The sequence below is a fragment of the Taudactylus pleione genome, unplaced genomic scaffold (assembly GCF_031769625.1).
Source record: "Taudactylus pleione unplaced genomic scaffold, aTauple2 ptg001536l, whole genome shotgun sequence".
NCBI classification, from domain to species: domain Eukaryota; kingdom Metazoa; phylum Chordata; class Amphibia; order Anura; family Myobatrachidae; genus Taudactylus; species Taudactylus pleione.
This window is the reverse complement of record NW_028285933.1, coordinates 237,290-261,101: the sequence shown is the minus strand read 5'-3', so window position 1 is coordinate 261,101 and position 23,812 is coordinate 237,290. Positions and strand designations below refer to the sequence as shown.

The 23,812-nt window shown below is 48.7% G+C and overlaps 1 protein-coding gene across 4 annotated transcripts in view; it reads right to left on the bottom strand.

Annotated features, from left to right (window-relative positions):
• The window catches only part of LOC148442408 (PC-esterase domain-containing protein 1A-like), a 62,546-nt gene that overhangs the window by 5,469 nt on the left and 33,265 nt on the right, over nt 1–23,812 (bottom strand). For all 4 annotated transcript variants that reach the window (XM_088463968.1, XM_088463970.1, XM_088463971.1 and 1 more), the window contains 5 exons: nt 13,665–13,897; nt 13,449–13,590; nt 10,852–11,092; nt 407–460; nt 268–321 (listed from right to left, as the gene is read on the bottom strand). In XM_088463968.1, the coding sequence (XP_088320094.1) occupies nt 268–321; nt 407–460; nt 10,852–11,092; nt 13,449–13,590; nt 13,665–13,897 (724 nt within the window). The remainder of the gene's footprint in view (nt 1–267; nt 322–406; nt 461–10,851; nt 11,093–13,448; nt 13,591–13,664; nt 13,898–23,812) is intronic.

The following is a 23,812-nucleotide window of genomic DNA, read 5'->3' as shown; positions in this document are numbered from 1 at the left end:
GAAGCAGGGGAACTGGAGCCGGGCACAGGAGGAGAAGGGAAGAGGAGAAGCAGGGGAACTGGAGCCGGGCACAGGAGAAGGGAAGAGGAGAAGCAGGAGAACTGGAGCCGGGCAATGGGAGGAGAAGGGAAGAGGAGAAGCAGGGGACCTGGAGCAGGGCACAGGAGGAGAAGGGAAGAGGAGAAGCAGGGGACCTGGAGCAGGGCACAGGAGGAGAAGGGAAGAGGAGCTACACATGACCATACACATGGACATTCTGCTTCTCACCATTTGTTGGAATATAATCGTTTTCAAAACTGAAGTATCCGGGATGGAACGTTTCTGTCAGGTGTAAAATAAAAGCAGCTGCTGGTTACTGCCCAATTACCGTGCCACCCTCAGAGTACACTGAAGCATCAATACTAACCTGCGTCAACGCTACGCCCATCAAAACCCATGTATCCAGGAATGTACGTTCCTCCTGCAGAGGGAGAAGAAACATTGTATGAAAGCAGAACACAGTATAGGGGGCTCCGGACTATAGACAGTAAAAATGTTGACAATGTCTAGATAGACACCAGATGTTAGACAGTCAATAGGTCGACTGGGACAAAAGGTCAACAGGTAAAAATGGTCGATGTGAAAATGGCTGACATTTTTTTTTATGTTTTTTGTTAGGGTTAGGCACTTACCCCGATGGTTAGGGTTAGGCACCAGCAAATAGGGTTATGCACTTACCCTGATGAAAGAGGGTTAAGCACTACAAGGGACAGTTAGCGTCAGGCACCTACCCCGTCGGCTAGGGTAGGCACCAAGGGAAGGGTGAGGGTGACGATTAGAGCTAAAAAAAACAAAGAGATAATCATTATGTATAGTCCATTTTCATGTCGACCTTTTCTCCCCTGTATTTTTAGAACCAGGACAGGTTTTATAATGCCCGGGGCTGGTTATGCTTTTGGAGAGATCTCACTGATCTGTGATGGCTTTTCTAAAACTTGCACCTTTTAAAGCTAGGTCGCATTAAAAGGTGCCAGTTTAACTAGGGAACAACTCGCCTAAACTCGCGAATGGAGTAACCTCGGGCTGAAAAGTTTGCAGGCTATTGAATTTGCGAGTACAGCACAAACTCGTACCTTTAAAAAATCCAAGAAGGTGCGAGTTTGTACTGTTACTAAAACAGACACCCTATTACTTTTGGCCCCTGGTGTCTATCTAGACACTGTCAACATTTTTACTGTCTGTTAATCCACACCACACTATAGGACACAGGAGAGCACAAAAAATGTCTACAGGTTATTGTATTTAATTCCACTGAGTAACCTGTAACCCAGCCAACCAGATACGCGCGACCCTTGTAACCCAGCCAACCAGATACGCGTGACCCTTGTAACCCAGCCAACCAGATACGCACGACCCTTGTAACCCAGCCAACCAGATACGCACGACCCTTGTAACCCAGCCAACCAGATACGCACGACCCTTGTAACCCAGCCAACCAGATACGCACGACCCTTGTAACCCAGCCAACCAAATACAGGTGACCTTTCAAAAGAGCCAACCAAATACATGTGACCGTTCAACACATTCAACCACCTGCAAATGACCCTTCAACCCAGCCAACCAGATGCATGTGACCCTTCAACCAAGCCAACCACCTGCACGTGACCCTTCAACCTTCATGACCCTTCAACTCAGCCAACTAGCTACAGGTGAAACCAGAACCCAACCAGTGACACCACTGCCCAACCACAGCGTGCCTGGTCATTAGGCTGTACGGAAAGATAGCGATTGTTTCTGTGATTAGGAAAGGCGTCCTAATGGGGTAAGATCTATTAACTGCCGTAGTGGTTTCAGCGCACGTTACGTGCATTGATATTGCTTCTCACTCATTTATTATTGGGGGCCGGGAGCCCCTGTCATTATCAGCGCTGCCATCTTCAAGATAGCATATATTGCCCAGCTTATCAGCACTGTTACCGCGTAGATAGCATACATTGCCCAGCTTATCGGCGCTGCTATCGCGTAGATAGCATACATTGCCCAGCTTATCAGCGCTGTTATCGCGTACATAGCATACATTGCCCAGCTTATCAGCGCTGTTATCGCGTAGATAGCATACATTGCCCAGCTTATCGGCGCTGTTATCGCGTAGATAGCATACATTGCCCAGCTTATCGGCACTGTTACCGCGTAGATAGCATACATTGCCCAGCTTATCAGCGCTGTTATCGCGTACATAGCATACATTGCCCAGCTTATCGGCGCTGTTATCGCGTAGTAAGCATACATTGCCCAGCTTATCGGCGCTGTTATCGCGTAGATAGCATACATTGCCCAGCTTATCGGCACTGTTACCGCGTAGATAGCATACATTGCCCAGCTTATCGGCACTGTTACCGCGTAGATAGCATACATTGCCCAGCTTATCAGCGCTGCTATCGTGTAGATAGCATACATTGCCCAGCTTATCAGCGCTGCTATCGTGTAGATAGCATACATTGCCCAGCTTATCAGCGCTGTTATCGCGTAGATAGCATACATTGCCCAGCTTATCAGCACTGTTATCGCGTAGATAGCATACATTGCCCAGCTTATCAGCGCTGCCATCACGTAGATAGCATACATTGCCCAGCTTATCAGCGCTGTTATCGCGTAGATAGCATACATTGCCCAGCTTATCAGCGCTGCTATCGCGTAGATACCATACATTGCCCAGCTTATCGGCGCTGCTATCGCGTAGATAGCATACATTGCCCAGCTTATCAGCGCTGCTATCGCGTAGATAGCATACATTGCCCAGCTTATCAGCGCTGTTACCGCGTAGATAGCATACATTGCCCAGCTTATCAGCGCTGTTACCGCGTAGATAGCATACATTGCCCAGCTTATCAGCGCTGTTACCGCGTAGATAGCATACATTGCCCAGCTTATCAGCGCTGTTACCGCGTAGATAGCATACATTGCCCAGCTTATCAGCGCTGTTATCGCGTAGATAGCATACATTGCCCAGCTTATCAGCGCTGCTATCTGCAAGATGGCAGCGCCGAAAAGCTGGACAATGTATGAACGGTCAGTTCGCCTGGCAGCTGGCGTTGCCCTACCGCCACAACAGGGACAGCACTGTCCCGCTTGCCGGCTCCGGGGGCTGCACGCGGGATCTCGCAATGCTTGAGATCGCATGCCCAGTGGTGCCGGCCAGGAGGTGAGAGCGCATCAAGCACTAGGCTGATTCGGTGTGCGCTCAGCCGGGGATCGCCGGAGGGGGGAGTTTTCACTCTTCCACTCCGGCAGGGGAGATATTTATACATCATTAGTGCTTCCTGCCTTGCCTCCATCACCACCAATAGTGAGACAAGGTGGGAGGTGGTAAATGTGTGTACGCAGGATGTTAGGATAGTGGGGGAGGGAAGAGGGCCCTGCTCGTCACAGCCTACAATGCACATGTCCATTTAATGTGTTGTTTCTGATTACCATGGGTGCTACATTATACACGGGTACTACATTATACCTCCTGCATGACAGGCTGTAATAATGACATCTTCACCCAGCTTCTAAACACTGTAACGGGCACAGTAGCAGACTGCTCGCCGCGGTGACTAATTGCCTGCTTCCGGATTGGATGAATAGTTTTTGTATGTAGAGTGGCGGGACGGTTCCCCCCAATGAGAGACGGTCACTGACCCGGTCACGCTACTTTGTAGGCTCGTGGAGGAAATCTCTGCTATGGCGACTTAAGCTACGGATGTATCCACATACATTTATCCTCTGTGCGCTCCGTGGGATTCGGTAGCGCCGAGCGTCTTTCCATGCAACTTTTTACCTTCAAATGTGTCTTATTCGCACAGTGATTATTTAGCACAAGCAGCTTCTGCTGATTATAATGGTATACGGCAGATTATAATGGTATACGGCAGATTAAAATGGTATACGGCATGTCTTTGTGCGGTGTGTGACTGCGGCTGTATCTGCATGCTAAACGCTACGTTACGTTGTGCTAAATATTCGCATCGCTGTACGAATAAGATGCATTTGAAGGTAAAGTGACGCACGAAAAGACACTTGGCGCTACTGTCACGCCACGGCATGGCGCGACTAGAAGGGCTGTTTAGCGTGCAAGGAGACTGAGGGGCATATTCAATTAGGTGCGAACAGTCCCGAACTTTTCGCATGCCAGACTGTCCGCCGATATCGCTGGTTTTCCATGCGAAAAAGTATCGCGCTCGTCCCCACTTATCCCCGTATTCCATTAGAAATCGGCAAAAACAGGACCCGGCGAAATGGAAACATGCGAAAAGTGCTGTCAGATTTGGGGAAATCAGCCTGAAACCCCCCAAAAGATGGACTAACATTGGGGATCACTATAGGTACCCCTGAATAGCCATGCTGAAGGTATTTGGGGTACTTAAGCTACTAATCAGCGTCTTTGCAGAAGTGGTGTAGAATAGCATTTAGCAGTTTTTTGGGAGAAAATAAGAAGTCCCAGCAAATATGGGGTACATGAAAATGGGGGCTAGCATATTTTAAAGTTGCTAAAGTGAAGTTTTAAAAATCGTAAATAATCCACCTGCCGCAATCACCTGCAAACTTAAAATACACCTGCGGCATCCTTGGGGACCCCCCCTGGAGTCTATTTCACTAGTTTTTAAGTTTGTCCCCCAACTTTGAAAAAGGGGGCGAAAAAGTCCAAAGTAATTTTTTGGGGTGTTCTTAAGGATCCAGTCTACCTTTGGGGGGGGCTGTCCCAAGGCTGCAGGGGGGTTCCCGAAATTCTGCACCACAAAACCGCAATTCTGCACTTTCCTTCGCCTGCATTCAGAGGCAAATCTTTTCCGCTGTTTCCTATGCGCAGACTTTCCGCACCGGCGAGAAGTCTTTGGAATTGAATACGGGGATAAATTTTCGCCGGGCGAAATGACGTCCCGGCGAAACTTCTCAGCAGAAACTGACTTTTCGGAGCTAATTAAAAATGCCCCTAGATGTATGCGGGCACATCTGTAGCTACAAACGACGCAATAATCAGGGCGACCTACCTATTATTGCACAGCGCTCAGGGCCTATTATTCTACTCGTCTGATCTGGCCTGCTGCGTGACATTCGTGATAACAAGAGATATGGTAAGAACTTACCTTTGTTATCTCTGTTTCTACGAAGTCCATAGGGTCCACAGGGTTGACCTTGGGGTATAAGGTTGGGAACCAAACCCGGGCACCGCGCAGTTAAAGCTTTTAGCTCCCAGGATGCACTGGGTCCACTCTCCCTATAGCCCCGCCCCCAAGCCAGAGGCACCTCAGTTTGTAAGTAGCCAAAGGCCGCAGGAGGAAAGAAAGAGAGAAGAGTGGAACACTCAATAACCATACTCAGAGAAGGAGACGGGAAACCGGTGACCAGTCACACAGCCCATAAGAAGCCAGGTGCGTCAGGGCGGGCACCCTGTGGACCCTATTGACTTCGTAGAAACAGAGATAAAGGTAAGTTCTTACCATATTTCTTGTTTTCTACTTCAGGGTCCATAGGGGGTCCACAGGAGAATTAGTCGCCCAAAGGAAGCATCCTGAGAGGCAAAGGAAACCAATGCATAGATCCTTAAAAAGGTCTGGACAGAAGACCACGTGGCCACCTTGCAAGGAAGAACAGCCGAGGCGCCACAGCGAGCCACCCACGAGGGGCCCACAGACCAAGTAGAATAAGTATCACCCAGAACAGAAAGGCCTATCCTATGTGTTGGCCACTGAGATAGTCATACGAAGACATCTAGCCAATGTCAGTCTATTGGCCTGCCATCCTTTCCGGTGAAATCCAAAGACCACAACTAAGGAGTCTGATTTCCTGAGGGAACTCGAACGGATCACATAAATCCCGAGAGGCCGGACCACAGTCAATGAGGCCTCCCCAGCCGATAGGACTGGAAACTGAAATGTCGGTGTGGCCGGAGGCCGGTCCCACGTGTATAATGGCGGCCGTGGAATTGAAGGGGGTTAAACCCCGTGCTGCGGCGCCATTTTTAAAAAGGACAAAGACGCCAGGCGCCCATTGTAAATGTGTACTCTGCGCTAGACGCCGAGTGTTTATAAAAACAAAAACGTATTTAAAATGGTCTGTGCAGGTCTCAGGCTACAGTGCTGCAGGGAGGAAAGCCTGACGCTGTGCACACGCATGAAATGTGTATTTACAGTGTATGATTTTACATGTATATTTTGTAGAGAAAATGCACTTCTTGAATATTCCTGTACATGACATGACCAGCCTCTGTGACTGCAGAAACTAGATGCTAATTGTCATTCCCTAGCTGCAGGAGGTCTGGTGAATAGAAAGGCGTGACTGGAAGCTCTCTGTGTGAAGGCGTGACTGGAAGCTCTCTGTGTGAAGGCGTGACTGGAAGCTCTCTGTGTGAAGGCGTGACTGGAAGCTCTCTGTGTGAAGGCGTGACTGGAAGCTCTCTGTGTGAAGGCGTGACTGGAAGCTCTCTGTGTGAAGGCGTGACTGGAAGCTCTCTGTGTGAAGGCGTGACTGGAAGCTCTCTGTGTGAAGGCGTGACTGGAAGCTCTCTGTGTGAAGGCGTGACTGGAAGCTCTCTGTGTGAAGGCGTGACTGGAAGCTCTCTGTGTGAAGGCGTGACTGGAAGCTCTCTGTGTGAAGGCGTGACTGGAAGCTCTCTGTGTGAAGGCGTGACTGGAAGCTCTCTGTGTGAAGGCGTGACTGGAAGCTCTCTGTGTGAAGGCGTGACTGGAAGCTCTCTGTGTGAAGGCGTGACTGGAAGCTCTCTGTGTGAAGGCGTGACTGGAAGCTCTCTGTGTGAAGGCGTGACTGGAAGCTCTCTGTGTGAAGGCGTGACTGGAAGTTCTCTGTGTGAAGGCGTGACTGGAAGCTCTCTGTGTGAAGGCGTGACTGGAAGGTCTCTGTGTGAAGGCGTGACTGGAAGGTCTCTGTGTGAAGGCGTGACTGGAAGGTCTCTGTGTGAAGGCGTGACTGGAAGGTCTCTGTGTGAAGGCGTGACTGGAAGGTCTCTGTGTGAAGGCGTGACTGGAAGGTCTCTGTGTGAAGGCGTGACTGGAAGGTCTCTGTGTGAAGGTGTGACTGGAAGGTCTCTGTGTGAAGGTGTGACTGGAAGGTCTCTGTGTGAAGGCGTGAATAGTGTCATATGGCTAAGCCCTTCATTTACAGCACGTCCTTAGAAAAGACAATAGCCAGCAAGGTTGATCAAGACAATTTGGTTGTTTTTAAGAAGCCCCTTTTTGATGTCACTTTCTAAAACCTGAATGTGTTAAGGTTGGGAATGCCAAACTGATTGATACTTCCATTGGGAAGGGTGAATGTCATTTACTATTTCCTGTGAAATGTTACATCAACATTTTAGGAGACCGTTATAATGCATGATAAATCAGTTTGTGTTTAGGGGGCCTATTCATTAAACCTAAAAATTCTCTGGAGATAATTAGCTTTAGAACTCCATGCGAGTTCTAGCTAATTATAGGTGGAATTCATCATTCCACCTCTCCATAAGTATCTATTCCGGTACCTGTCATTTTTGTGATGACAGCTTTTCGGGAAATAGATACTTTTCCTGCCTACACTACCTTATCGCATCTGGAAACAGTGCTGCGCATGCGCTGTTACAGCTGTAATACCAGCGCATGCGCAGCACTGCCTACAGATGCGGTAAGTTTCGTACCCCCCCCCCGACTTACCTGTCCGCGCAGCAGCCTCCGGCTCCGTCCTGCTGGTCTGTCATGTGGTTTCCCAGCAGACCACATGACAGATTAGAAAAAAATATATATATTTTTTTTTTTGTCTAAACTTTCTTGTGCTCTGCTGGGGAGCACACATGTCCGACCAGCCTCCGGAGCCTGAGGACGGAGCAGAGCGCCGGAGGGACTCGTCGGGGGACCTGCACACGCGGATACAGGTAAGTTTCACCTGCTATTCGCCACCTCACAGTGGCGAATAGTAACTGCATCAAATTCCGAAAATTGATAATTTTCGGAATTTGATGAATACCACAATTTCCACATCCCCATACTAATGTACTAATATCCCCATACTAATGTACCCATACTAATGTACTAATGTATGGGGAGTGTGGAAATTAACGCAGGGGAACTTAGCAAGGAGATATCTCCTGTGCTTTGTGGCTACATGAATACCAAAATAACGTTATTTAAGGAAAATGTCCTTAAAAACGTTATTTTAGTGTTGATGAATAGGCCCCTAGGTTTGGGTGGTAGATTAGAAAGGAGGAAATTGGGTGACTCCTTTGAAATGTAATACGTGGTTATTTATATTTTGTGACACCGCATGATTGGTTGAGAGGAACACAAGGCGGATTTACCCCCCTGTGATATTGTGTGCAAGAATGATATAAAAAGAGGGACTGTGAGCCCTGTATGTTGTACATCTTTGACAATCCTTTGAGGAGAAGAATTGCTGTAACATCTTGTATGCTGATTATTCCCCTTCAATCCAAAAGGGACGAGTCTTCTTTAAGACTTTGCGTAATAAATACCTTTTTGCCTTTACTTCGATTACATCTGTACCCTGCGACTAACAGAATTGTGCAATAACGCTATTCCGTTCTCCTACTGTTCTGGGTTGAGTCGTTTGACACTCTCCTGGCAGATGCAAACGCCATAAGAAAGAGAGACTAAGCCATAAACCACGTAAGGGCTATCAAAACTATTGGTTCAAATGGAGGCCCCAGGAGGCACAAAGAACTACTGCCAAATCCCAAGGAGCCCCTAGGGGGGATAAAGGGAGGCAGAATCCAGAGAACACCCTGAAGGAAGGTCTGGATACCCGAGAGTGAAGCAATTTCACATCCGAACTATCCTGACAGTGCAGAGACCCGCACTTTCAGGGAGGCCAGGTGAAGGGCTAGACCCAATCCAGCTGGAAGGAATGCCAGAACTTCTGGAAATTCTAAACACCTGAGGATCATAGCTACAGGTACGATACCATAAGAATTATGTATGCCACATTCTGTGGTAGATCCCAGCAAAAGCTGGCCTACACGCTCTAAACATTCCAATGACAGAGCCAGAGAAGCCTTAGGACCACAGTAGGGACGCAGCCAAGGACAAACATCCAGGTCCAGGGAAAGGCAAGGACCCTGAGGCAACAGGTCCGGATATTGAGACAGCAGGAGCGGAGTGTCGATGGAGAGACTCCGAAAATCTAAGTACCATTGACGTCTGGGTCAATCTGGAGCCACCAGCAGGACAGTACCTCCGTCTTGATTGAACTTCCGAAGAACTTGAGGAAGAAGGGAGACCGGAGGAAGCAGGTACACATTTGAAGGTCCACTTCACTGACAACGCGTCACCAGAGGTTGCTTCAGTACCTCTAGTTCTGGACCCCAACACCGGCAGTGTGTGATAGAGGTTTTCCTCATGGCCTCCTGACTCTGGGAGGCACCCTCTGCTCACTAGGAGTTGAAACCTCTCTTGGAGAAAAGACCAGTCCCCGGCATGCACGTCGTGATGGCTGAGGAAATCCGCTTCCCAATGGAGAACTCCCGGAATGAACCCTGCAGAGATGGCCGGGAGGAGACCCTTGGTCTATGTCAGAATGTGTAACATTTCTGTCATTGCTGCCCAACTACGAGTGTCTCCTAGATGTCAGCCACTGTTGTGACATAGACGGACTGAACCTTTACAGGTTTACCGGGAAGTATGTGTTAGGCCAGAGCGAGGGCCCAAGACAGCTTGAAGTTCCAATAAGTTGATTGGCAGGGCGGAATCGACAGACATCCAACTGCCCCGAAAGGAGTGCGGACCGGTCACTGCGCCCCAGAGACTGGCGTCCGTTGTAAGGAGTACCCTAGATGAGATGGCCATAGCCACCCAGACAGACGCATCATCGTCTGAACAGTGATCCGATGGAGAAACCCATTCCATCTGGAGAGGATCAGTTTTTGCAAAGGCCTGGAATGGAATGGAGCATATTCCACCCATCCGAAGGTAGACACCCTGGATTCCAGAACCCGCATTACAGAGTGTAATGACATTTGTCGACTGTGGAAACATTCGCAAACTCGTAGTTGAAGAGTGGAGATCTTGTCTGACGTCAGAAGGATTCTCCGATTCTGAGAATCCAGCAGGGCTCCCAGATGAAACGTACCCTGTGAGGGATTCAGGGAGGACTTTTTCCCAGTGGATTAACCATTCGTGCTTGTGAAGGAAAGCAATGGTTAACTGGAAATGGCTTTAAAGTACTTGGGTAATCCTGCTAAGAGCAGGAGGCCGTCCAGATACAGGAGCAGTCGGATACCCTGAATAGGTGGGTTGTCATAAAAGCCATAAATCTGGTAAACCCCGGTGGGGCTGTGGACAGTCCAAAGGGCAGAGCCCAAAAATTGGAAGTGTCGCTGGACATCCTATGGACAGTCAGACGCTGCCGCTCTGAAGAGTCCAAAAGTAAATAAAAAAAACTGAACTCAAAGGTAAAAAAAATAAGGTTAGGAGCCGCTAATCAGCCCCCCCCCCCTGCGATAACAGTGACCCGACTCTGGCCGGGCACCTACTCAAACTGAGGTGCCTCTGGCTTGGGGACGGGGTTAAAGGGAGAGTGGACCCAGTGCATCCTGGGAGCTGAAAGCTTTAACTGCGTGGTGCCTGGATTTGGTTCCCAACCTATACCCCAAGGTCAACCCTGTGGACCCTCTATGGACCCTGAAGTAGAAAAACAATTATCCTGCACATCTGGTCCCACACATTAAAAGAGAACTCTCAGTAAATTGTGGATTATGAGAGTGCACCTAGCTTTAGCCTCTGCATTATAACAGGAAACGTGTATAAACCACAGACGGCAGCGAAGTTTGGGAGTTGGTGAAGGGTCTCCCCATACGGCGCATACATCCCCACAATCCGCATGGCTCACCTGTGGTCTTCTTACTGTCCGGAGCCTCCACCCCCCAGGCCTGGGCAATGTGTGTCAGTAGGATCTGGGTGTATTTCCGATGTGCCAATTGGTTCCAGTGAACCCCGTCTTTGCACCTGGAACGCAGGTCAAAGCGGAAGTGATAATGCATGTCCAGCACGTCCATTCTGTGGAAATTCGCTATAAAGGCGCCAAAGAAGTTCCCAGCAACAATGTCCCATCGCAGGTTAAGCTGCATGTTCTGTAACACAGTAAGGAGAGGCAGGAGGTACATGAGCTGTATGTAACACAGTAAGGAGAGGCAAGGGGGACATGTGCTGTATGTAACACAGTAAGGAGAGGCAGGAGGGGCATGAGCTGTATGTAACACAGTAAGGAGAGGCAGGGGGACATGAGCTGTATGTAACACAGTAAGGAGAGGCAGGGGGGACATGTGCTGTATGTAACACAGTAAGGAGAGGCAGGAGGGGCATGAGCTGTATGTAACACAGTAAGGAGAGGCAGGGGGACATGAGCTGTATGTAACACAGTAAGGAGAGGCAGGGGGGACATGAGCTGTATGTAACACAGTAAGGAGAGGCAGGGGGGACATGAGCTGTATGTAACACAGTAAGGAGAGGCAGGGGGGACATGAGCTGTATGTAACACAGTAAGGAGAGGCAGGGGGGACATGAGCTGTATGTAACACAGTAAGGAGAGGCAGGAGGTACATGAGCTGTATGTAACACAGTAAGGAGAGGCAAGGGGGACATGAGCTGTATGTAACACAGTAAGGAGAGGCAAGGGGGACATGTGCTGTATGTAACACAGTAAGGAGAGGCAGGGGGACATGTGCTGTATGTAACACAGTAAGGAGAGGCAGGGGGACATGAGCTGTATGTAACACAGTAAGGAGAGGCAGGGGGGACATGAGCTGTATGTAACACAGTAAGGAGAGGCAGGGGGGACATGAGCTGTATGTAACACAGTAAGGAGAGGCAGGGGGGACATGAGCTGTATGTAACACAGTAAGGAGAGGCAGGAGGGACATGAGCTGTATGTAACACAGTAAGGAGAGGCAGGAGGTACATGAGCTGTATGTAACACAGTAAGGAGAGGCAGGAGGGACATGAGCTGTATGTAACACAGTAAGGAGAGGCAGGGGGGACATGAGCTGTATGTAACACAGTAAGGAGAGGCAGGGGGGACATGAGCTGTATGTAACACAGTAAGGAGAGGCAGGAGGGACATGAGCTGTATGTAACACAGTAAGGAGAGGCAGGGGGGACATGAGCTGTAGAGGGTGACAAAGTAAGTGCCCAAAGACGGATCCCTTCATTCGGTTCTCCCTCTGCATTTATAGCAATTCAAATATTAAGAAATCATTTGCAATAATTGTAGGATTGTTGAGACCTCAAAAAGTTTAACTACAGTTGTGTCCTCCTACATCTATCCTCAATATGCCACGCGACATGCCTGGTGTGAATGAGGCGCCACGTCCTGTGTAATTTTTGCTGAAAATACTTCTAAGTCGTGTTGTGATGCGACTAGGACGCACCAGCTGACTGCACTGATTAAAAGGGATCTTTGGCGCTTGTACATCCGTGTCACACTGCATCGAAGCACTTCACACATACAGGTGTCACACATCACATTACTTAGCGCAGTCTCCCATAGGGGGGGGCAGGGACAGCATTCTGCAAGGGGGGGGGCAGGGACAGCACTCTGCAAGGGGGGGGGTTGGCAGGGACAGCACTCTGCAAGGGTGGGGGTTGGCAGGGACAGCACTCTGCAAGGGGGGGGGTTGGCAGGGACAGCACTCTGCAAGGGGGGGGGTTGGCAGGGACAGCACTCTGCAAGGGGGGGGGTTGGCAGGGACAGCACTCTGCAAGGGGGGGGGTTGGCAGGGACAGCACTCTGCAAGGGGGGGGGGTTGGCAGGGACAGCACTCTGCAAGGAGGGGGGGGTTGGCAGGGACAGCACTCTGCAAGGAGGGGGGGGTTGGCAGGGACAGCACTCTGCAAGGGGGGGGGGTTGGCAGGGACAGCACTCTGCAAGGGGGGGGGTTGGCAGGGACAGCACTCTGCAAGGGGGGGGTTGGCGGGACAGCACTCTGCAAGGGGGGGGGGGGTTGGCAGGGACAGCACTCTGCAAGGGGGGGGGGGTTGGCAGGGACAGCACTCTGCAAGGGGGGGGGGGTTGGCAGGGACAGCACTCTGCAAGGGGGGGGGTTGGCAGGGACAGCACTCTGCAAGGGGGGGGGTTGGCAGGGACAGCACTCTGCAAGGGGGGGGGGTTGGCAGGGACAGCACTCTGCAAGGGGGGGGGTTGGCAGGGACAGCACTCTGCAAGGGGGGGGGTTGGCAGGGACAGCACTCTGCAAGGGGGGGGGGTTGGCAGGGACAGCACTCTGCAAGGGGGGGGGGTTTGGCTGGGACAGAACTCTGCAAGGGGGGGGTTTGGCAGGGACAGCACTCTGCAAGGGGGGGGTTTGGCAGGGACAGCACTCTGCAAGGGGGGGGGGTCTGGCAGGGACAGCACCCTGCATAGCTAGTTGATAGGTGGATTGGGACACCGGACCATTCTCGTATAATTGCACTTTTTCGTGTATTGCTTACCTCTGGTATTTCGTTATATTTGAAGCCCACAGGCATGGTCATATTCCATACAACGAGGCACTCGGGACTCAGAACTTCTGTCAGCCGGAGGAACAGATGGTCCAGATTGGTTATATATTCTTCCATCTGGGGGTCCCTGTACCTGGGGGGAGATCAGAGGGTGAGATCACATACAGAAGACCAGTCCCGTGCGATGAGACCTGGGGAGGGGGTTACCTAATGACATCCCAGATGCAGGAGTTAGCGATGACCACGTCCGGCTGGGGACCCCTCTGGAAATCGGCCAGCACGCTCTCCAGGTAATCAGAGTAGGCGCGGGTCAAGAAGTAGAAACGCACAAGATGGGAGCCAGTACGGTACTGACGCACTTCCCGGAAAGTTACGCCGTTGTGCAGTCCGCCCAGCTTTCCTCCCTCGACCAACATATCGTTTTCAAACGACCTTTCCCCCTGCCATGAGCACAAACACAATATCCGTATCTCCGCAAATCACATTCACATAAACAGAGCAGAGAACATACTATACCCCCATGAATGGATTCATGACATCGCATAACTAGCGCTAAAAGTAAAAGACGACGCGTCCAGAGTCTAAAACTAGTGAGAATGCAGCAGGTAGAACATAACGAGGGACTCGCAACTCCCCCAAAAGTACTAGAATAATCATTGACGGCGCAAAGAAACCCCAAAAATTAAGTCCCAATATTTAATACAAAATTATATTTAATGTAAAGAAAACATATACAGATAGATAGATAGATATATCTAGATTTATTCGCTTCAGAACGGGATAGCGCATGAAATGAAGAAATAATGTAAGCCAGTGATATATCAGCAATTGCTTATTGCGTCTAGTATCAGTACGGATATGCCATAAACAAAAAAAACAAAAAAGAGCATTTCCATTAGCTATAGAAATAACAGTAAATATGAAAAATAAAATATAAATAATTTTTTTTTTTTCCATTACGGATTCTGATATTTGTATTTACTTTGATTTCTGAGTGTATTGATATTCTGGAAAAGCACTATCGGCACTCGTTATCAACCTTATGCTTTGTTAAAAATTTATATGGTGTCCACCACCATCATTTTGTGGTGTGAGCTGCTGAGACCCACACAAATTGGGGTGTGCGCCACAATGAGGATTTCTAGAGAAAGGTTTTTTGTTTTGTTTTTTAAATAAAGTTGCCAGATTAGGGGTCTGTGTGTTTGTTCGGGCTAAATCTCTTGAACCACTGGACGGATTTTGACGGTGTTTTCAATTTTCCATACAGCATTGGTCGAGGAAGGTTCATCTGTGAGTATAGGGAGCGGAGCAGTGACAATTTTAGTGAAGCAAAGTCTCAAAAAAAAAAAAAATCTTGCACCAAGCTGCTGTATAGGAGCTGGCCAGGGTGCTGAAACAGCAAGACAGCATCTGAAACTGAAGCTTGGAATGAAGCCACAAAAAAATAAAAAACCCTGGTGTGCTGTGAGAGTGACTGACAACTGCTGCAGGGCTGAGGGCTGCACTGATTGGCTCTGTTTCAGAGAGCCAATCAGAGATAGCAATGTGCCCTGTTTCTTAGCAGCAGCTTAGAGAGGGGAGGAAGTCAGGGACTGAGCAGGGTCACATCTGAGGCAGACAGAGACAGCCTCCAACAAACCCATAAAGATGCCCCGTTGCAGATACAGTAGCCAGAAAGGAGCCAAGGGAGGCTTAACTTTAGAAAAAAAAAAAAAAAGCACACACAACCACCATCGGAACACCATTGATTGATTTCCATTTGGTGGTGGCAAACATCGGAACACCACAATCAAATGGTACAAACTACCATCGGAACAAACACATTGATGTTTAGTAACCATCAGATTGCAATGTCCACCCCTACGCAGTCACCACTCCTCTACAGTGAAGTGTTCCCTGCAGGGCAGCAGCAGTGGGGTTTGCAGGAGTGAGCAGCAGGGAGTTGTGGTGAGTTACAGGGGACTGCGGTGACCTGGTGTAGGTGGTTATAGGAGTCACTATTAAATATATGGCCAATAATTATATAAAATTTGGTTGCCCAATAACTGTAGCACTGATTGCTGCAAGTACAGTGCAGTTACTATGAGGGAAGATGTAAGAAGATTTGACACATACAACAAAGCAGATAATGCAGAGAAAAAAAAAATGTTCTCAACATATACCAAAATCATCAAGATGTTAAAAAATTAAAAGCGCACGTTTGTAGCTCACAAAAGCAGAGAGCAGGGGATACAGACGGTCGGGAGGTCAGTGTGGAGTGAGCAGGGGATACAGACGGCGGGGAGGTCAGTGTGGAGTGAGCAGGGGATACAGACGGCGGGGAGGTCAGTGTGGAGTGAGCAGGGGATACAGACGGCGGGGAGGTCAGTGTGGAGTGAGCAGGGGATACAGACGGCGGGGAGGTCAGTGTGGAGTGAGCAGGGGATACAGACGGCGGGGAGGTCAGTGTGGAGTGAGCAGGGGATACAGACGGCGGGGAGGTCAGTGTGGAGTGAGCAGGGGATACAGACGGCGGGGAGGTCAGTGTGGAGTGAGCAGGAGATACAGACGGCGGGGAGGTCAGTGTGGAGTGAGCAGGGGATACAGACAGCGGGGAGGTCAGTGTGGAGTGAGCAGGGGATACAGACAGCGGGGAGGTCAGTGTGGAGAAAGCAGGGTATACAGACAGGGGGGAGGTCAGTGTGGGGTGAGTAGGGAATGCAGACAGCGGGGAGGTCAGCGAGGAGGGTCCAAGTTATGTAGAGAGCAGGTGTTTGTGGAGGAGAGTCAGCTAATGCTGGCCATACACTGGTACGACCAGCATAAGGTAAGATTCATCTTACGATTTCCCTTGAACTCCCCGGCAGTCCCGGCCACACGATGTAATTACGATCTCACGATACGATGCATCGTCGTCATTTGTTTAAAAAAAAAAAAAAAGACTGATGCACGCACAGGTAGATCCGTGATGCATGCATCTGTCTTTAATAAAAATAAACACAGATACAGGGATAGTTCAGTGAGAACCATCTGTGAATAAAAAAAAAAAAAAAAAAAGGAAAAAATATCAGAATTATGGTACAACATACCTTAGATAACTCTTTCTTCGAGGTCCACAGAATCTACATTGGGGTATATAGTTGGAGAGAACCATTGCAACAAACAGCTACAGCTTTGAAGCTCCCAGCATGCACTGGTCCTCCTCCCTATATACCCCGCCCCCAGCCACAGGCATTCAGTTGTAAACAAGCCTAATGGCAAAGAGACGGAAAGTGGAGAAGGAAGTACAATGTACCCAAGAAACACTCAACATGCGAAGAGGGAATCAGTGACACAAAAAAGCAAAGAACAGATCCCACCGTCAGGGAGGGTGCTCTGTGGACCCTATGTACCTCGAAGGAAAAAAAAAAAAAAAAGAGTTAACTAAGGTATGTTATACCATAACTTGATTTTCTTCTTCAAGGTCCACAGAATCTACCTTGGGGACCTCATAAAGCTGCTCCCTTAAGGGTGGGGATGCTCCTGAGCAGAGAAGAGAATCCACCGCCCTAAGGAAGCATCCTGGGAGGCAAAAGTATCTAATGCATAGAATGAGATAAAAGGTAAGGAGGGAAGACCAAGTGGCTGCCTTGCACAGCTGTTCAGCCAAGACGCCATGTCTAACCGCCCACGACGGTCCGACAGACCGAGTACAATGTGCTGTCACCTTGTTAGGAACAGGGAAATCCGCCTTTATATAGACTTGAGAAATAGTCGTACGCAGCCAGCGAGCCAAAGTCTGTTTGCTAGCTGGCCAACCTCGTTTGTGAAACCCATATAAGACAAAGAGCGAAACTGATTTCCTGACGGAGCTGGTACAATACACGTAGATATGAAGGGTTCGAACCACATCCAAGGAAGCTTCACCTGTAGACAGGTTTGAAGACTGAAAAGCCGGGACTACAATTCCCTCATTTAAAAATGAAACGGGATACTACCTTCGGAAGGTAACCCGCCTTAGTACGAAGTACAGCTCTGTTTTAATTAAAAAAATCAAATATGGAGAGCGACATGACAGTGCTGCCAAGTCAAACTCTACGAGCTGAGGAGATAGCGAGGAGAAAAAGTGTCTTCGCTGTCAACCATCTTAAGTCCACCTTATGCAAGGGTTCAGCAGGGGGGAGCTTGCAGTGCCTTGAGAATCAAGGATAAATCCCATGATGCCTCCGGAGGAACAAATGGAGGTTACAGTCGTAGGACCCCCTGCAAAAATGTTCTTATATCTGCCAGGGGTGCAATTCTGTGCTGGAACAAAGCTGACAAAGCAGAAACCTGAACCCTCAAGGTAGCCAGGTGCAAACCTAAGTCTAACCCAGCCTGCAGAAATGCAGGTACTCTTGAAACCTTGAAAATCTTAGTTTTGTTTGGGAACACCAACGAAAAAATCAATGCCAAATCCTGTGATAGATGCGGGAGGAAACAGGCTTCCTTGCCCTCATCATCGCCTGGATCACAGAAGCAGAGAAACCTTTGGCTTTTAAGACGAAAGCCTCAATAGCCACGCCGTCAAAGCCAGCCGAGGTAAAGAGCAAATCCAGTCATAGAGGCAATGGAAGTGGCCTGTCTATGGATAGACCTGTCATATCAGAGAACCAATGCCTCCAGTGCCAGACAGGGACTATTCGTATTATCCTACCGCCCTCCTGCTTGAACTTTCTGACGACCCTTTGGAGGAGGGAGATTGGAGGAACCAGGTATGCCAAACTAAAGTTCCACCTCACCACCAGAGCGTCCACAAAGGCGGCTGAGGGGTCCCTTGTTCTGGACCCGTACCTGGGGACCCTGTGGTTGTGGCGTGACGCCATGAGGTCTACGTCTGGTAGTCCTCACCTGTCCACCAGGAGTTGAAAGACATCCGGGTGAAGAGATCATTGTATGTCCTGATGACTTAGGAAGTCAGCTTCCCAGTTGAGGACTCCTGGGATGAATATTGCCGAAATTGCTGGAAGATGGCATTCTGCACACAGCAGAATGTTCGCCACTTCCCTCATGGCTTCCGGACTTCGTGTGCCTCCCTGATGGTCGATGTAGGCCACTGTGGTCGCGTTGTCGGCCTGAATCTGGACAGGCCTGCTGTGAAGAAGGTCCTGCGCCAAACTTAGCGCTCTGTGCACTGCACAAAGCTCTCAGATATTTATCGTTAGGTGACTTTCCTGATCCGTCCACCTTCCCTGCTGCCCTGTCACCGCTCCCCATCCTCGCAGACTTGCATCCATGGTGAGGAGTACCCAAATCTGCGACTCATAACGGACGACCCTTGTCTAAACGAGTCGTCCCCAGGCACCAAGCGAGGGAGAGCCGAAACACTGGCGAGATGCGGATCATCTGAGATTCTATCAGATGATACCGGCCATCCCAATGAGACAGAATCCATTGCTGCAGGGACCTGGAGTGGAACTAGGCATATGCCACCAGATCGAATATGGAGCCCAGCACCTGCATTGCCAGGTGAACTGACACTTTGCAGAGTAGACTGTAGTGCCGCAATCTTGTCCTCTGGTAAAGGAATCCTCTGGCCTAGAGAGTCCAACAGCGTCCCCAAGTGCACTATCCGCTGAGATGGAGAAAAAGGACTTTTTCCAATTTATTACCCAGCAGTGCTCCTGTAAGCAGACAAAGGTCATCTGCAGATGACATTGTAACAACTCCTGTGATTGTGCCAATATCAGGAGGTCGTCCAGATATGGCAGTATCCTGACTCCTTGTCGTCTGAGATGATCCGTCATCACTGCCATTATTTTGGTAAATACCCGAGGAGCTGTGGTCAGCTCGAAGGGTAGGGCCTGAAATTGGTTATGTTGCCGACTTACCACCAACCTTAACATTTTTTGGTGGGATTGCGCAATGGGAACATGCAGTTACACATCCTGTGTGTCCAGGGAGACCATGAAATCTCCAGGCTCCATTGCCTGCATAATGGACCGTAGGGTTTCCATAGGCACATGGATGAATCTGTTGAGAGACTTCAGATTCAGGATAGGGCGATGCGACCCATTTGGTTTCTGAACCAAAAACAAATTTGAATAATAAACCCTTCCCTGTGGCGTCACAGGAACAGGGATTATGACTCCCGACCTCAGGAGAGCCCCAATAGACTCCCGGAAAACCGAAGACCTGACTGGGTCTAAAGGTAGGGTTGTGAGGGGATGCCTCAGGAACGTGATGGCATAACCCTGAGAGACCACCTCTCAAACCCAGGCATCTGTCATGGTCTGATGCCAGGCCTGAGAAAACTGTAGGAGTCTGCCTCCAAAAGGACCTAGCTGACGACTGCCTATACTTAGGGGTAGTCATGGATGGCAACCCCGCAGATTTAGATGTCGCCAGAGAAGACACTGTCACCCAGCTCTGGTCCGAACAGTACTTTCCTCACAAAAGGCAAGGATTCAAGGGGCTTCTTGGAACCTGTATCCGCCTTCCAGGTTTTTAGCCAAAGGGTTCTTTGAGCTGCAACTGAAGCTGCCAATTCCCTAGAAGCTAAGATACCTGCGTCAATGATCGCTTCCCCTATATACATAGCTGCTTCTCGCATCTGACAGAGGGAAGACCGCTGTTCTCTGGTAGCATTAGGCATGCTATCCTCCAGAGAGACTTCGTCCATTCTTCCATAGCTGGCCTGGTAATAGCTCCAGTTAATGAAAACATTGATTTTAAATAGTTATCCGTTACCCATCCTCAACGAGGATGTGGCAGGAATGGGTAACAGAGCTCTTGACAAATCTAGTTACATGAGCATCTACTGATGGAGGAACGTCCCCATTTGCTACATTCACCCTGAGCAAATGGATATCAAGAGGTTAAATTCCTTGTAGTATGGAAATGCTGATTTGGAGTACACCATGCTCCAGACATGAGATTCGTCATTTGCACAGACTGAGGAAAATAATCCCTAGCCACCTTCTGACGCCTAAAGACCGGAGTCACCTCCTCCTCTATACTGGGGACAGATCTAACCGCTCTCACCAGAGAGGGGACTTCCACAGAGGATTGATGGTCTTCTTCCACTAAGTAAGACCCAGAACTCTGAGTATCAGAGTGTAACGAGGCGGTCGAGTCAGAATCCTGAGGCAGTGTCTGAAGAGAACCTCTCTTATGTCCCTGTTTCTTTACTGCCCCAGGTCTATCCGCCTGCACTACCTGCTGAGGGGCTATAGATGGCAGCATACTCCGACTAGAGTGAGCAGAGGAATCAAACCAACAGGGATTCATAGGGGACATGTACATAGAAGGATGCAACTGCTGTGGGTAACCCACAGTAGGAGGCAATATCGTGGCAGGAGCACGCAACGCTGCGGCCTTGTCCACCTTATGCGACAAAACCTGCGACCAAGACGCCACCCAAGATGGCTCCATCTGTATTTATTTTACACGGCACGATCGGCATGCGATAACGATAGACATGAAGGGCTGCACATCTGATCATACGATACTTTTTAAGAGCTGCGGGAGTGCGCATCGGATCGTACCCTACCTTAAAAACTACACGATTTCCACGATTCATCGTACGACGCATCGCAAATCGGCCCAAAATGGCACTAGTGTATGGCCAGCGTAACTCAAACACGTTGGGTGAAAGGAGTAATTCTGAAGCAGAGATGGCTGCAATGTCTTCAATGTCCTCCCACTACAATGTCTAGCAATAAAATGCTTAAACAAAACAAACAAACAGGGCGTTCCAGCATACCATATACCCAGGAATTCAGCTACAGTCATCCCTCCAAACACACTACATCCTGCAGAAAGCTTCTGTCACCTTATGTAAAATAATGTCACAATGCAGCTACCTGCCGCCAGCAGATGCCGGATACCTGTGTAATGCTGTAGCTAAACAAATATTGTTATATTTCGAGGATGCAATAGTCTGCACCAGGGGGAGGGGCCTTGGTGATACCTGGGGGGGGGGGGGGGGGGGGGACACCTTTGAAAAGACACCTGGGGGAGGGGCTGGGGAGATGGGCACCCTGACACAGGGAGCCGTATGTTAATGACTGGTTATCTATGTAGCTCTTTCTTTGAAATGCGCCCCAGGGGGTCTCCTGTGCACCATCTAGTGTGATAATAGTACATGTGGGGAAAAGATTCCTGGACAACTGAGGAAGCAAATAGTTTGGTAATTATATTATGGTTACATCCAAATAGAGGAAGGGGGAAGGGGGGAGGGGGTCCACGCTCCCTGAGATTGTCAGCTATGAAATATATGGTTTATTGATGCTACATTGTAAGTCTAACCCTGTGTACAATGTAGAAGTACGATTCATTAGGAAACATCAAGTACGGGAAAAGATCATATAATTCAAAATATATACTGATTTATTACTTATATTTACTTATATGTATACGCCGTATATGATCATATACCTATATACTCATATATTCATAAAATCTTATATCATATTCATATAAGAACTCACATATATATCATTTAATACTAGAACCAGTCGTCAGCCATGATGTTGAAGCAGGACTTCGCTATCATGGTTGCTTTAAGAAAGACATTACCTAACTTGTCTTTCTGCAAAGTTAGGGAGTAGAAGGAACACACTAAGACCTTCCTTTTGCGCACTGTCTGACTTATTTACCAAATAGAGAGATTCGGCCCTCAGACGAGGATGTTGCACATTGCACGTAGGCCATGGCTATTGTATTCCAAGGATGGGGAGTATTCCATTAATTAGGGCAAAAATAAACTACTGTCTCAATCTTTTTATAAATGTCTTATCAATGTATGCCAAAAGTTATCCAATGCTTGTATGCCTTAGATGGGAAAAGAACTTTGCAAGTGGGGCGTGATAATGTGCAATGGTTCTGCTAATGAAATGACAAGTGTATAAAAGATTTGTTACTTGTGCACTGACCCTGAGAGATGCACTTATGCTCTCAGTAAGATTACTTAATTAATAAAATATACTTATTCTTAAGAATACCCGTTTCGGATCGATTACTCATTGGAGAAGCACACCTGATGTTCTGTTTAATAGAGCTTAGACAACAATCATCCTGCAGGATGTATGACCCAATCAGCTGGTTATCCCCTGCCAACATGTCTGATATTACTGGATATAATGGCTGATGTGCCTCAGAGATATATATATATATATATATTACACAAACACATATACACACACACATAATATATATATATATTTCACAAACGCATATACACACACACATAATATATATATATATTTCACAAACGCATATACACACACACATAATATATATATATATTTCACAAACGCATATACACACACACATTATATATATATATATATATATATTTTTATATATATATATATCTATATCTATATACACACACACACACACCATCTCATCATTGTGTGTGTGCATCCTGTGTATTCTACAACATCTTGTATACTGCAATATTCCCAGCAGGTTCAGCCAAGTTATTCTCTCATGCCAGGCGTTACTGACAGTGAGAGGGAACCCCAATAACTCAGTGATGCAGTACGGCCACTCAGCTCGCTTACTAGAGGAACCTCTAAAAAGTGGCGGTGCAGCACCCCCATATATCCCTCCCACCAACACACCACCCCCCATGTACCCCTCCCACCAACACACCACCCCCCATGTATCCCTCCCACCAACACACCACACCCATGCACCCCTCCCACCAACACACCACCCCCATGCACCCCTCCCACCAACACAGCATCCCCATATACCCCTCCCACCAACACACCACTCCCATGTACCCCTCCTAATACTACACCACTCCCATGTACCCCTCCCAATACTACACCACCCCCATATACCTGTCCCACCAATACACCACCCCCATATACCTGTCCCACCAATATAGCAACCCCATATACCTGTCTCATCCATACAACACCCCATATACCTGTCCCACTCATACCGCACCCCCATACACCTGTCCCATTCATAAAGCACCCCCATACACCTGTCCCATTCATAAAGCACCCCCATACACCTGTCCCATTCATAAAGCACCCCCATATACCTGTCCCATCCATAAAGCACCCCCATATACCTGTCCCATCCATACAGCACCCCCATATACCTGTCCCATCCATACAGCACACCCATACACCTGTCCCATCCATACAGCAGACCCATACACCTGTCCCATCCATACAGCAGACCCATACACCTGTCCCATCCATACAGCACCCCCATATACCTGTCCCATTCATACAGCACCTCCATATACCTGTCCCATCCATACAGCACCCCTATATACCTATCCCATCCATACAGCACCCCTATATACCTATCCCATCCATACAGCACCCCCATATACCTGTCCCATCCATACAGCACCTCCATATACCTGCCCCATCCATACAGCACCCCCA